This window comes from Oncorhynchus tshawytscha, linkage group LG05, assembly GCF_018296145.1.
Source record: "Oncorhynchus tshawytscha isolate Ot180627B linkage group LG05, Otsh_v2.0, whole genome shotgun sequence".
Lineage (NCBI taxonomy): Eukaryota > Metazoa > Chordata > Actinopteri > Salmoniformes > Salmonidae > Oncorhynchus > Oncorhynchus tshawytscha.
Window position 1 is genome coordinate 53,419,509 of NC_056433.1, and position 14,942 is coordinate 53,434,450.

Genomic DNA, 14,942 nt, shown 5'->3' on the forward strand with positions numbered 1-14,942 from the left:
AGATTTATATATAGATGTCCTAGTCTACCTCTTTCAGGTAATAAATTCAATGCAGTATCAGCCTTTATATTAGTCTAATTAATGATGGGTTATGCATAATAAGCTTCTAACTTCTAACTTGCGCAACATGCAAGCACCTGCGCTCCGCTGGCCTCTCCATAAGAAAATGCTCATTAGCTCTGAGTCCCATGCAGGAAAAGCTAGACTACAATAGCTTGCCGGGCTTCTTTTTATATCAATAAACTATTCAAAGGGGGATGCAAGCTCTTGTTTTCTGAATGCTAAATACAGCAGCCAATAGAGCTCACGTGTAGTTTGAAAGAAGAGCGAATGCACAATGATGGTAGGCTATAGCAGTTATTTATTCAGACTCATAACCATTCAATCTTCGTGAAGAGAAGTGAAAGCCGTCTGCACCTATTTCTAGTCCTATATTATGCAAGCATGTCATTAGAATGATGAAGATAAGGACAACAAAACGTATTTCATTTAATTGTTGAAAGCTAGGAAGGAATGAAGCAATAGAGAGAAAGAGGAGGTAGGCTATAACATTAGGGGAAATATAGTATTGGAAAAAGTATATACAGTACCAGTCAAAAGTTTGGCCACACCTACTTATTCAAAGGTTTTTCTTTCTTCTTACTATTTCCCACATTGTAGAATAATAGTGAAGACACCAAAACTATGAAATAACACATATGGAATCATCTATGTCCTGAAAGGTTTGCTGTTATTACAACGTCATTCTTGTCACATTAGCGCACGTTAGCAACAACCGTCCCAGTATAGGGACTCTGATCTTACGGAATCCTTAAGAGGTTTTTAGAGGTTTAAACAAACTCATGTTTTTTTCTTTTTATTATATTTTACCAGATCTAATGTGTTATATTCTCCTACATTTATTTCAAATTTCCACAAATGTTAAAGTGCTTCCTTTCAAATGGTATCAAGAATATGCATATCCCTGCTTCAGGTCCTGAGCTACAGGCAGTTAGATTTGGGTATGTCATTTTAGCCGAAAATTGAAAAAAGGGGGCAGATCCCATTTAAAGTATGGCTCATCAGGCTCAGGTAGCATCAGGCTTGAATTTTAGATCAAATCTCTAATCAAATCCAGACATAGGCCTATTTATATGCTTTTGAATCATGCTTCCGGTTACCCTGGTGAACAGTGATTTATTCTCGGGATGGAACACTTGTAAAATACCGGTAAAATATTCAACCTTAGTCTGGTCTGTAAGGTGTCCTCCGATAGAGAAAGAGAGAATCTGCCATAATGCATCAGAACAACAGATCTATACCTCAGCCACAGATCATTATTGAAACTCCATGTAGCCATGCCTAGCAGCCATGTTCCATCAGCCCAGACATGTACAGAGCCTTTTTCTGTCTGTTTGTCTGACAGATTAAACCCTTTCACCAATCACTTCTTAGTTCTCTGCTCAGATTTAGCAGACAGGGCTCTGTGCTCTGCGTCAGTGGCCAAGTTGTGAAAGGGGTGACGGGGAGAAGAGAGAGCTAAGACATGCAGGGAGTGCTTTTTAGACCATTTGAGGACCCCGACTTGATTTGCTTCGTCATTGAAATTACACAACGGTAACAGAGGACCTCTCACAATCAACAGGCTTATAACACAGCAAGAGGCATAGTGGGGATGGCCGAGTAAAAAAAACAGTCTGTTCAATTGAAATCTGAAAATGAACCAAGTCGAAGTGTGGAATTAATACAGATGGCTCTGAGGTGATTGCAAACAAGGCTCTTGAGTTAATGATAGAGGGCTTTGCTCAGAATAAGAGGACGTATCCATGCCTAAAGAGCAAATATTACTTCTTTGTAATCACTTGTGAACATTATGAGGAGTTGGTAAACAGATGGCACGAGACAGATGGCATGCGAATTGTTCAGTAATACTATATTTATGAAATGGTTTAGTTTAAGTAGTGTCGCCGAAGTATTCTGTTTCAACTGCAACACCAAAAGAATTAATCAATGCTACATACAATTGTAACTGTGCCAGATTCATGGCAAACAAATGACCAGTTACACAGACTGGAAAAGCAGAAAAAAAGAATGTGGCTTTTTTTTTTTTTTTTAAACAGCAGGATCATCCATATTTCATGACGTCCTCCCTCTCACAGCCAGTTCTGTTTGGGTCTAGGCTACATTTGCATTTGAACATCGACTCAACACCTTTTGTCTGAAACTGCTGTTGCGTTTGAAGCCCAGATCAGATACCATTCCTGCTTTTTTGTTTTACCTCTAGATGTGGGCACTGGCCCAGAAAAATATGATCTTTGTTGATTAGCAATTCTTCAAACCCTTTGTGGACCATCTAATGACGCTCGATACAATTAAAGGGTACAGATATAATGCAATAAATCCCCATGTCTGTAAACACATAATCCAATCAAAACTCTTATCATCAAATGAACAAGAGATGCTTTAAGAAATACATGTTTATTTAAAAAAAAATCTATTGCTTAATTACTCCAAAAGGTGAAAATAAGAACACAAAGTCACAGATTTCTCCCTCATTCCAATCCATTATTTCTATCTTCTTCCCTCTCTCTGTAAGTGAGAGTAACTGTCTCTATTGGAAACTTGTGATGTAAATGAAGTATCGCTCGAAATGTGAGAGTGGGCATCTCTTCCTGAGTGCCTCTGAATCGATGAAAGGCAGGATCATGTGCTTTAATGACCCAGGTGTTAGCCGGAGGGAGAGAGCCGACCGACTCTGCCCAGAGAAGGAGGGGGGATGGAGGGCACAGACTGACCACACTGGGCTACACCGTTGATCAACGCTCACTCAGAAGTCTCGCTTAGTGTCTCTGGCTCTTTATGTAATGGGGGTATACCTGATAAGGGGAGGACACACAGGTGTGAGGAACACGAGCGTAATACAGTATAAAGCAACGTTCACATTCTCATCAAGAAATGTCATTCGCACACATTGACACACGGAAACGTTCTCTCACAACCACCCACACACTACAGTAATAGGAGAGTGAAAGTCATAGCATGGGTCATAATTGAGCTCTGTTGAGATCTTCAGTCCAGGGTGGGGGAGTTGCTCTCCTCTCCTCTCCAGAGCTGGCCTCTCCTCCTCTCCTCCCACAATGGTCTGTGGCTAGCTGTCTGTCTGGGTCATTATGAGTGATTGAGCTGCTTCCGAAGGCCTTGGCTTCGCCCAGCGGGCTGTGGATCAATCAGCCGATGTCTGAGGGAGACAAGACCTCCCAGCCTCCCAGGCCCCACGCAGCCCTCCCAGTGTTCAGCCTCACAGCCTGTCAATCCCACTCATCTCCCTCCATTGGCTTCTGCTTCCTGTCTGCCTGTTCCTCTCAGCTGAAGAAGTAAGTGGATTCCTTTACCCGCTGGAGATCAAAGTTGCCTGGGAGACAAAAACAACACAAACACACCTCAGTGAAAAGTGATGTGTGATGATTGCTTAAGTTTTGATCTGTCAAATATTGTGGTCCAATTCGGAGTGACTTATCAGTCTAATATCCATCTCCATCTTCAGATCCGCATTGAATTCAACTCTGAAAAGTTGCCCCTGTACATGACTGTCGACTCCTATAAATACATTATAGGAGTCAATGCTTCCTCTACCATTATATAGGTGGGCCAGACTGCTGTCTGTAACCTGTCATATGTGAGTGTAAGAGCAGGGAGGGGCCTGTCTGTCTATATAAGGGACCAGATTATAATACTGATTCTGTCATTTAGAGGAGGGGAAATGACAGCTAGGCAAGACACCCACTCTGTGCATAGCTATTCTATCTCAACTAACACATGTAACCTACTACACGAGAGGAACTAAATGTTCCGATTATGTTGTATAACAATGGGCGATGCTGAAATTAACCACGACCTGTTCAATGTAACCTGGCGGAATGATGCAGAAAATCATCCTGGATTATGTCCAGCTAGTATTCATCCACTGTATCCTGTTAGAGGAGACAGCCAGGGGTTACCGTGGTGATGGCCTCTGTGTGGTTCGGACACAAAGCAGACCACCACATCTGCCTGAGCCATGTAAACAGATTATGAATGCGGGTGGAGGGTGGGGACAATTAATGGTAATCAACTTTATGCAATTCAGCTGCCGGTGCCAACCAGCCACTACAGATGGACAGAGAGAGAGGTTGAGTAAAGCCTCCTTCAGAACTGATGGATGGACGTGTTGCTGACAGAACAACGGACGCTGTTATCAATCATCCCCTATGTCTATGCTGTGGGAATTAGAGGTGGAATCTGATGGACAGAACACACAGGTCACATAGGGTGCAGATAGAGAGAGAGACAAAGATGCAGAGAGACAGACACACACAAGAGAGTCAGAGAGAGATGCAAAGAGAGAACGAGGCAGAGAGACACACACAAGAGAGTCAGAGAGAGATGCAAAGAGAGAACGAGGCAGAGAGAGAATGAGACAGACAGACAGACAGACAGACAGACAGACAGACAGACAGACAGACAGACAGACAGATGACAAAGACAGACAGACAGACAGACAGACAGACAGAGACAGATGAGACAGACAGACAGACAGACAGACAGACAGACAGACAGACAGACAGACAGACAGACAGACAGACAGACAGACAGACAGACAGACAGACAGACAGACAGACAGACAGACAGACAGACAGACAGACAGACAGACAGACAGACAGACAGACAGACAGACAGAGACAGACAGACAGAGACAGAGAGAGACAGAGACAGAGACACTGACCTGTTTGGGGCACTTTGGCCAGCAGCAGCAGCATTCTCTGGTACTCCAGAAACTTTTTGCTTTTGACCTCGCTCCTGGAGGAGAAGGGAGGACACGATAAAAGCCTTATTTAACTGTTGTTGTTGTGGTGGTAAGAGGTTGGTCAGGAGTCCCGGTTAGTGAGAAGAGCAGGATAGTGGTGCAGGATCCTCAGGCTCATCTCCCTAAGCTCCAGCCTTCCTCGGTCTCTCCTCGCCTCTCCTCCTAGGGACTAATGACCTCACGGGGCCTGGGCACAGGGGGTGAGGGGCTGGCCTGAGGTTCCCAATTACCCCACAGAAGGAGCAGTGTGGATACCATGTACACTTAACCCAAGCCCAGGGGATTACCGTAAAAACAAAACTTTTTACAAGCAACCTCACTAACAGTAAAAAGCCTTTTTTACTGTAATACAAGTAGTCTGTTGAGATGCTAAACACATTTACCTTCAAAGGCAGTCTGGGATCTGGGAATTTGTTGACGTTAAAAATCATGTCTCTATTGGATAGCATAGTTAAAAGCCCATCCAGCGTTTAGTATGTTTACTTTCTACAGTGCTTAAATTATTATTACTTTAACGATGTGTGTATGCTTTACCATGCAACTACAGTGCATTAGGAAAGTATTCAGACCCATTCCCTTGTTCTACATTTTGTGTAGTTACAGACTTAATCTAAAAATACATTTAAAACAAATAAAAAAAACATCAATCTACAAACAATAGCCCATAATGACAAAGTGAAAACAGGTTTTTAGAATTTTTGCAAATGTATTACAAATAAAAAACAGAAATACCTTATTTACATTAGTATTCAGACCTTTTGCTATGAGCCTCGAAATTGAGCTCAGGTGCATCCTGTTTACATTGATCATAATTGAGATGTTTCTACAACTTGGAGTCCACCTGTGGTAAATTCAATTGATTGGACATGATTTGGAAAGGCACACCTGTCTATATAAGGTCCCACAGTTGACAATGCATGTCAGAGCAAAAAGTAAGCCATGAGGTTGAAGGAATTGACCAAACGAGCCCCGAGACAGGATTGTGTCGAGGCACAGATCTGGGAATGGGTACCAAAACCTTTATGCAGCATTGAAGGTCCCCAAGAACACAGTGGCCTCCATCATTCTTAAATGGTTGAAGTTTGGAACCACCAAGACTCTTCCTAGAGCTGGCTGCCCGGCCAAACTGAGCAATCAGGGGAGAAGGGCCTGGTCTGATGAAACCAAGATTGATCTCTTTGGCCTGAATGCCAAGCGTCACGCCTGGAGTAAACCTGGCACCATCCCTACGGTGAAGCATGGTCGTGTCAGCATCATGATGTGGGGATGTTTTCAGTGGCAGGGACAGGGAGGGACTGGGAGACTAGTCAGGATCGAGGGAAAGATTAACGGAGCAAAGTACAGAGAGAGAAAAGCGCTCAGGACCTCAGTCTGGGAGCGAAGGTTAATCTTCAGACAGGACAACAACCCTAAACACACAGCCAAGACAACACAGGAGTGGCTTCGGGACAAGTGTCAATGTCCTTGAGTGGCCCAACCAGAGCCCGGACTTGAACCTGATCGAACATCTCTGGAGAGACCTGAAAATAGCTGTGCAGTGACGTTCCCCATCCAACCTGACAGAGCCTGATAGGATCTGCAGAGAAGAATGGGAGAAACTCCCCAAATACAGGTGTGCCAAGCTTGTAACATCATAACCAAGAAGACTTGATGCTTCAACAAAGAACTGAGTAAATGGTCCTCATCCTTCTGGCGCCGACAGAGATGGCCGCCTTGCTTCGCGTTCCTAGGAAACTATGCAGTTTTTTGTTTTTTACGTGTTATTTCTTACATTAGTACCCCAGGTCATCTTAGGTTTCATTACATACAGTCGAGAAGAACTACTGAACATAAGAGCAGCGTCAACTCACCATCAGTACGACCAAGAATATGACTTTCGCGAAGCGGATCCTGTGTTCTGCCTTTCACCCAGGACAACGGAATGGATCCCAGCCGGCGACCCAAAAAAACGTCTTCGTAATATGGGGAAACGGAGCGGTCTTCTGGTCAGACTCCGGAGACGGGCACATCGTGCACCACTCCCTAGCGTTCTTCTCGCCAATGTCCAGTCTCTTGACAACAAGGTTGATGAAATCCGAGCAAGGGTAGCATTCCAGAGGGACATCAGACACTGTAACGTTCTTTGCTTCACGGAAACATGGCTCACTGGAGAGACGCTATCGGAGTTGGTGCAGCCAACTGGTTTCTCCACGCATCGCGCAGACAGAAACAAACATCTTTCTGGTAAGAAGAGGGGCGGGGGCGTATGCTTCATGGTTAACGTGACGTGGTGTGATCATAACAACATACAGGTACTCAAGTCCTTCTGTTCACCTGATTTAGAATTCCTCACAATCAAATGTCGACCGCATTATCTACCAAGGGAATTCTCTTCGATTATAATCACAGCTGTATATATTCCCCCCAAGCAGACACATCGATGGCTCTGAACAAACTTTATTTGACTCTTTGCAAACTGGAATCCATTTATCCGGAGGCTGCATTCATTGTAGCTGGGGATTTTAACAAGGCTAATCTGAAAACAAGACTCCCTAAATTTTATCAGCATATCGATTGCGCAACCAGGGCTGGAAAAATCTTGGATCACTGCTATTCTAACTTCCGCGACGCATATAAGGCCCTGCCCCGCCCTCCTTTCGGAAAAGCTGACCACGACTCCATTTTGTTGATCCCTGCCTACAGACAGAAACTAAAACAAGAAGCTCCCGCGCTGAGGTCTGTTCAACGCTGGTACGACCAATCTGATTCCATACTCCAAGACTGCTTCCATCACGTGGACTGGGATATGTTTCGTATTGCGTCAGACAACAACATTGACGAATACGCTGATTCGGTGAGCGAGTTCATTAGAACGTGCGTTGAAGATGTTGTTCCCATAGCAACGATTAAAACATTCCCAAACCAGAAACCGTGGATTGATGGCAGCATTCGCGTGAAACTGAAAGCCCGAACCACTGCTTTTAATCAGGGCAAGGTGACCGGAAACATGACCGAATACAAACAGTGTAACTATTCCCTCCGCAAGGCAATCAAACAAGCTAAGCGTCAGTATAGAGACAAAGTAGAATCTCAATTCAACGGCTCAGACACAAGATGTATGTGGCAGGGTCTACAGTCAATCACGGATTACAAAAAGAAAACCAGCCCAGTCACGGACCAGGATGTCTTGCTCCCAGGCAGACTAAATAACTTTTTTGCCCGCTTTGAGGACAATACAGTGCCACTGACACGGCCCGCAACTAAAACATGCGGACTCTCCTTCACTGCAGCCAACGTGAGGAAAACATTTAAACGTGTCAATCCTCGCAAGGCTGCAGGCCCAGACGGCATCCCCAGCCGTGCCCTCAGAGCATGCGCAGACCAGCTGGCTGGTGTGTTTACGGACATATTCAATCAATCCCTATCCCAGTCTGTTGTTCCCACATGCTTCAAGAGGGCCACCATTGTTCCTGTTCCCAAGAAAGCTAAGGTAACTGAGCTAAACGACTATCCACCCGTAGCACTCACTTCTGTCATTATGAAGTGCTTTGAGAGACTAGTCAAGGACCATTTCACCTTCACCCTACCTGACACCCTAGACCCACTTCAATTTGCTTACTGCCCCAATAGGTTCACAGATGACGCAATCCCCATCACACTGGACACTGCCCTATCCCATCTGGACAAGAGGAATACCTATGTAAGAATGCTGTTCATTGACTACAGAACAGCATTTAACACCATGGTACCCTCCAAACTCATCATTAAGCTCGAGACCCTGGATCTCAACCCCACCCTTTGCAACTGGGTCCTGGATTTTCTGATGGGTCGCCCCCAGGTGGTGAGGGTAGGAAACAACATCTCTACCCCGCTGATCCTCAACACTTGGGCCCCACAAGGGTGCATTCTCAGCCCTCTCCTGTACTCCCTGTTCTTCCATGACTGCATGGCCATCCACGCTTCCAACTCAATCATCAAGTTTGCAGACGACACTACAGTGGTAGGCTTGATTACCAACAACGACGAGACGGCCTACAGGGAGGAGGTGAGGGCCCTCGGAGTGTGGTGTCAGGAAAATAACCTCACACTCAACGTCAACAAAACTAAGGAGATGATTGTGGACTTCAGGAAACAGCAGAGGGAACACCCCCCTATCCACATTGATGGAACAGTAGTGGAGAGGGTAGTACGTTTTAAGTTCCTCGGCGTACACATCACAGACAAACTGAATTGGTCCACCCACACAAACAGCATCGTGAAGAAGGCGCAGCAGCGCCTCTTCAACCTCAGGAGGCTGAAGAAATTCGGCTTGTCACCAAAAGCACTCACAACCTTCTACAGATGCACAATCGAGAGCATCCTGTCGGGCTGTATCACCGCCTGGTACGGCAACTGCTCCGCCCACAACCATAAGGCTCTCCAGAGGGTAGTGAGGTCTGCACAACGCATCACCGGGGGCAAACTACCTGCCCTCCAGGACACCTACAGCACCCGATGTCACAGGAAGGCCACAACCACCCGAGCCACTGCCTGTTCACCCCGCTATCCAGAAGGCGAGGTCAGTACAGGTGCATCAAAGCTGGGACCGAGAGACTGAAAAACAGCTTCTATCTCGAGGCCATCAGACTGTTAAACAGCCACCACTAACATTGAGTGGCTGCTGCCAACACACTGACTCAACTCCAGCCACTTTAATAATGGGAATTGATGGGAAATGATGTAAAATATATCACTAGCCACTTTAAACAATGCTACCTAATATAATGTTTACATACCCTACATTATTCATCTCATATGTATATGTATATACTGTACTCTATATCATCTACTGCATCTTTATGTAATACATGTATCACTAGCCACTTTAACTATGCCACTTTGTTTACATACTCATCTCATATGTATATACTGCACTCCATACTATCTACTGTATCTTGCCTATGCCGCTCTGTACCATCACTCACTCATATATCTTTATGTACATATTCTTTATCCCCTTACACTTGTGTCTATAAGGTAGTAGTTTTGGAATTGTTAGCTAGATTACTTGTTGGTTATTACTGCATTGTCGGAACTAGAAGCACAAGCATTTCGCTACACTCGCATTAACATCTGCTAACCATGTGTATGCGACAAATAAAATTTGATTGATTTGATTTGAATACTTATGTAAACGTACTATCATTTTTGTTATTCTTTATACATTTGCAAAAAACACTATATTTGCTTCGTCATTATAGGGTATTGTGTGTAGATTGATGAGATTTAAAAAAAAAATTTTTTTTACAACTATTTTAGAATAAGACTAACGTAACAACACGTGGAAAAAGTCAAGGGGTCTGAATAGTGTCTGAATGCACTGTATATCATTAAAGTCCAGCTATGGCTTGTCCAGGCTTAACAAGTACATAGCGTATACAGGGTGAGAGAGAGACCACAGCAGTAAACTCCCAAGTAGATGAATGTTTGTACATTCTTTGCATACATGGCTGAGAGAAAGTGAAAGGTTCATCGGCAGTGCTGTTGAATCTACTTTTTGTTGAGTTATGTATTCTCAGTAAAAATGCTCAATGTGCAATAACAAGTTCTGGTAAATGCACAAAATAGGCGAGGTTTGCATATAAAGACATATAAAGTCAGTTTTTTTCCCTCCCCAACACTTTTCCCCCTCTATGCTCCTTTCCTCCTATCTTATAGCTAAATAAAGCATACTAAACTGCCAGTCTCAGTGTGGTGTATCAGTGGTCCAGTGTGTGTGGTGTGTAGAAACTTACTGTAGCCCAGAACAGTATTTCTTCAGTAGGAAGTTGGACAGCTCTTGAAGGATGGGCTGGCTGTGCAGTGCCACAAACTGCTCCCGGCAAACCTGGCAGCCCAAGAGAGCACACCACACACAGTCACTCTACTGTACTCCCAACACTCAAGCAATCACTCTATTCAACACTGGCATTTGACTGTACTGGGAGTTCTAGAGTGATCTGGCAACCCGAGAGAGTCACTCACTCTGTCCTCATGATAGAAGCAGAACCAACAACACTACTCAACTCTCCAGCTTCATTGACACAGGACTCGAAGTCACACTGCTGACTTGAGTTATGCTAATGATCTCCATTGGGGTTGCTCCATTTGTCCTCTCCAGTCCCGTCGGTCTCCATTGTGTGACTGGGGAGATCTAAACTAGGTTGATGACCCTGATACTACATAGACAACAGGGAAGGACAGGAGGAGAGGAGAGAAGGAGAAGAGGGGGTAGAGGCAGAAATGGAGGAGGAAAGGGATAGGAGACTAGCTAAAGTGATTGGGGCCATTCATTTATGCTGCCAGGTCGGTGCCAATTTAATGCTTGCCTGAAGAATAGAAATATGATAATATAAAATCCTATGTCATATGTTAAGGTGCGGACCAATATATTTAAAGTGCTGCCCCTAGCCTTTGTGTTCAATTGGCTATGTAATGAGGGAAGGGCACTTTGAGATTTAAACATGACAAGAAATAACCACACTGTGAAAAACCGCTTCAATGCTAATTATTGGAGATTGGATGAAGAAATAGCACTTTCCTTAACATAATTCACACAGAAATACCATTATGGTAATTCGGCCATTTTGGATCTCAACAGAGCGTCTCAATTTAGTGTTGTTGACACCTCGGAGCGTCTCAATTTAGTGTTGTTAACACCTCGGAGTCACGCTAAAAAGGACAGGCCAACACAGCCCTCTATACTCCGTAATGGCCCTCTGGAACAGGATGCAACTCTGGGACATATGGTGCTGTCTGCTGCCAATAGCTGTAAAGCCATGTATTAACAGCCAGGCAGCCAGTGGTGTAAAGTAATTGACTCTGGCCACCAGGGAAGGCCTATATGGGGTATTATACTCTGGGTAGTTCAAGCCTTGAATGCTGATTGGCCGACAGCTGTGGTATATGAGACTGTATACCACGGGTATGACAAAACCTTTATTTTTACTGCTCTAATTACGTTGGTAACCAGTTTATAATAGTAATAAGGTAACTCGGGGGTTTGTGGTATTTGGCCAGTATACCACGGCTAAGGGCTGTGTCCAGGCCCCCATCGTTGCTTCATGCGTAAGAACAGGCCTTAGCCGTGGTATACTACCCCACCCAGCCACAAGGAGCTGTGTGCTAAGGTCAAAGGAGGAATGAAGGTGATAGAAGAAAATGAAGATGACGTACCTTGTTCATGGTGTCGACTGTGATGGCGTGGGTCCAGAAGCAGTCGTGTACGGAGACGAACGTCAGGCCGGCGCTGGAGAAGCACACAGAGGAAGAAAGAGACATGAGATATAGGGCTAGACGCGGTGGAAGGAAATCGTGGTGGAAACTGGACACCGTAACATGAGGTTACACAGCCTGGGAGACATACTAAGACTTGAATCAATGTGACATAACATGACAACGGTTTATGGGTTCAAACAGAGATGGTTATTCAGATGGCTATCCCATGCAGAGTCCAGAGGGGTCATGAGAGCTGATACCGTAGCAGGCTAGAGCAGGAATGGGCAACTTTGATGGTGGTGGGGGCCACAAAATAATCTGAACTCATCATGAGGGGCAGTGGCTCGAGGGTCTGCTTACCCACACATGCAGTCAGAGCCGGCCCTAGCCTTTTGGGGGCCCCAAGTGACATTTTGTCGGGCCCCAATTCTACACATTTTGCCGGGCCCCAATTCTACACATTTTGCCGGGCCCCAATTCTACACATTTTGCCGGGCCCCAATTCTACACATTTTGCCGGGCCCCAATTCTACACATTTTGCCAGGCCCCAATTCTACACATTTTGCCAGGCCCCAATTCTACACATTTTGCCAGGCCCCAATTCTACACATTTTTCCATGGACCGGAGAGAAAAATGTGCAATTCTACAGCTTATTTCCTGCAACTCTACTCAGTTTGCCATAGGGTGCAGAAAAATCTGAGTGAGAGTGACTAAGAAAATTAATGAATTAATTTGTCCACGATTACTAAAAGTTTAGATAATTGAGTGAATGTCAGTGAGTGACAAGAGAAAAACTGCTGATGCACAACCACATTTTAGAAATAGGCCTATTCTACTTTTCTAACTCTCAACAGCAAGTTGAGACCTCCTTGGAAATGGATGCGGCCTGCCACCAGTTTCCCCATCCCTGTTGTATAGTGTGGTGTGGGTCAGAGGTTATAGGTTAGGCCTTAATGTACCTGTAGCAGTAGAGAGCAGTCAGCATCATGTGTGTGGAGTCCAGAGAGTGGATGAAGTTAGGAGGGAAGGCATTCTTCTGTTTCACAGTGTCTGGTCTCCTGTGGATGAAAAACAGGACAGTTATTCACAACAGGAGAAGACACACACAGTCACACGCTAACTATGTTTCTCTCACAAACCAACACATACCCCCCACTATGAAGTCCCTAATGATGCAAGGAACTGAAAAGCCAGTTTCCAAGTACATAAATCACTGATGGTAGATCAATATGAATTATGTATGAGTGACAAAGAAACAACAGAACAGATGTTCACGTGACAACGGCATCTCGCCAATAACAACTGCACTCTAAACTTCCAAATTCCTGTGCAAGCCTCCAGCTAATTGGGTGTTGGCGAGAAAAGAAAAACACATTGCAGTATTAGAAGCTGTTTTGGCAACTGTCATCCAACTGAAGGGTTGGAGAAATGTAAATGTGCATCGACCTCTGCTGAAAGTGAGCACTTTCCCAATCTGTATATGCACACATTATCCTCATTAGCCTGGGCCTTGACCTCCCAACCCACTGCTCCAGTGCACTTGTAATGAGGATGGAGTACAGGGGGATAATAGCTTGGGATGCACCCAGCAGCACAGACTAGACATAGGCATGCCAGCTATACAGATGTCAACTCCACTCCCCTGTAACGCCGTTTGGCTGGGAACTGGCCAGAGTGATGGAGGAAATAGCCAAGCCTGTATCAGTGCTTAGGGGTAACGTCTACCTACTCTGAAATCTATGCGATTGAAAACTATGCGGTTAACTTTGTCTCTATGGGGAATGGGATAGACTGGGAGTTTAGCTTCAAGCACTTTAGCAACAGTTTGTCAAGTCAAATCACATTTTATTGGTCACATACACATGGTTAGCAGATGTTAATGCGAGTGTAGTGAAATGATTGTGCTTCTACTCCCGACAGTGCAGTAATATCTAACAAGTAATCTAACAATAATGACTACCTTGTACACACACAAATGGGATGTACATAAGAATATGTACATATAAATACATGGATGAGCGATGACCGTGCGGCATAGGAAAGATGCAGTAGATGCTATAGAATACAGTATATACATATGAGATTAGTAATGTAGGATATGTAAACATTATTAAAGTGCCTTTATTTAAAGTGACTAGTAATACCTTTATTAAATCAATTTATTACATTTATTAAAGTGGCAAGAGATTTGAGTCAGTATGTTGGCAGCAGCCACTCTATGTTAGTCATGACTGTTTAACAGTCTGATGGCCTTGAGATAGAAGCTGTTTTTCAGTCTCTCGGTCCCAGCTTTGATGCACCTGTACTGACCTCGCCTTCTGGATGATAGTGGGGTAAACAGGCAGTGGCTTGGGTGGTTATTGACCTTGATGATCTTTTTGGCCTTCCTGTGACATCGGGTGCTGTAGGTGTCCTGGAGGGCAGGTAGTTTGCCCCCGGTAAATACTTTGTTCAGTCCCCACTACCCTCTAGAGAGCCTTACAGTTGTGGACGGAGCAGTTGCCATACCAGGCGGTTATACAGCCCGACAGGATTCTCTCGATTGTGCATCTGTAAAAGTTTGTGAGTGTTTTAGGTGGCAAGAAATATTTCTTCAGCCTCCTGAGGTTGAAGAGGCAGTGTTGCGCCTTCTTCACCACGCTGTCTGTGTGGGTGAACCATTTCAGTTTGTCCGTGATTTGTACGCCGAGGAAACTTTCCACCTTCTCCACTACTGTCCCGTCGATGTGAATGGGGGGGTGCTCCCTCTGCTATTTCCTGAAGTCCATGATCATCTCCTTTGTTTTGTTGACATTGAGTGGGAGGTTATTTCCCTGACACCACACTCCGAGGGCCCTCACCTCCTCCCTGTAGGCCGTCTCGTCATGGTTGGTAATCAAGCCTACCACTGTAGTGTCGTCTGC

The 14,942-nt window shown here is 44.7% G+C and overlaps 1 protein-coding gene across 1 annotated transcript in view; it reads right to left on the reverse strand.

The window, feature by feature from the left end:
• Positions 1-343: 343 nt before the first annotated feature.
• Positions 344-14,942, reverse strand: part of LOC112250855 (DNA-directed RNA polymerase, mitochondrial) — a 94,611-nt gene continuing 80,012 nt past the window's right edge. Inside the window, exons 17-21 of the mRNA XM_024421341.2 lie at positions 12,999-13,097; positions 11,996-12,068; positions 10,576-10,667; positions 4,742-4,815; positions 344-3,391 (exon numbers count right to left, since the gene is read on the reverse strand). Coding sequence (XP_024277109.1) covers positions 3,342-3,391; positions 4,742-4,815; positions 10,576-10,667; positions 11,996-12,068; positions 12,999-13,097 — 388 coding nt within the window. The 3' untranslated portion in view covers positions 344-3,341. The remainder of the gene's footprint in view (positions 3,392-4,741; positions 4,816-10,575; positions 10,668-11,995; positions 12,069-12,998; positions 13,098-14,942) is intronic.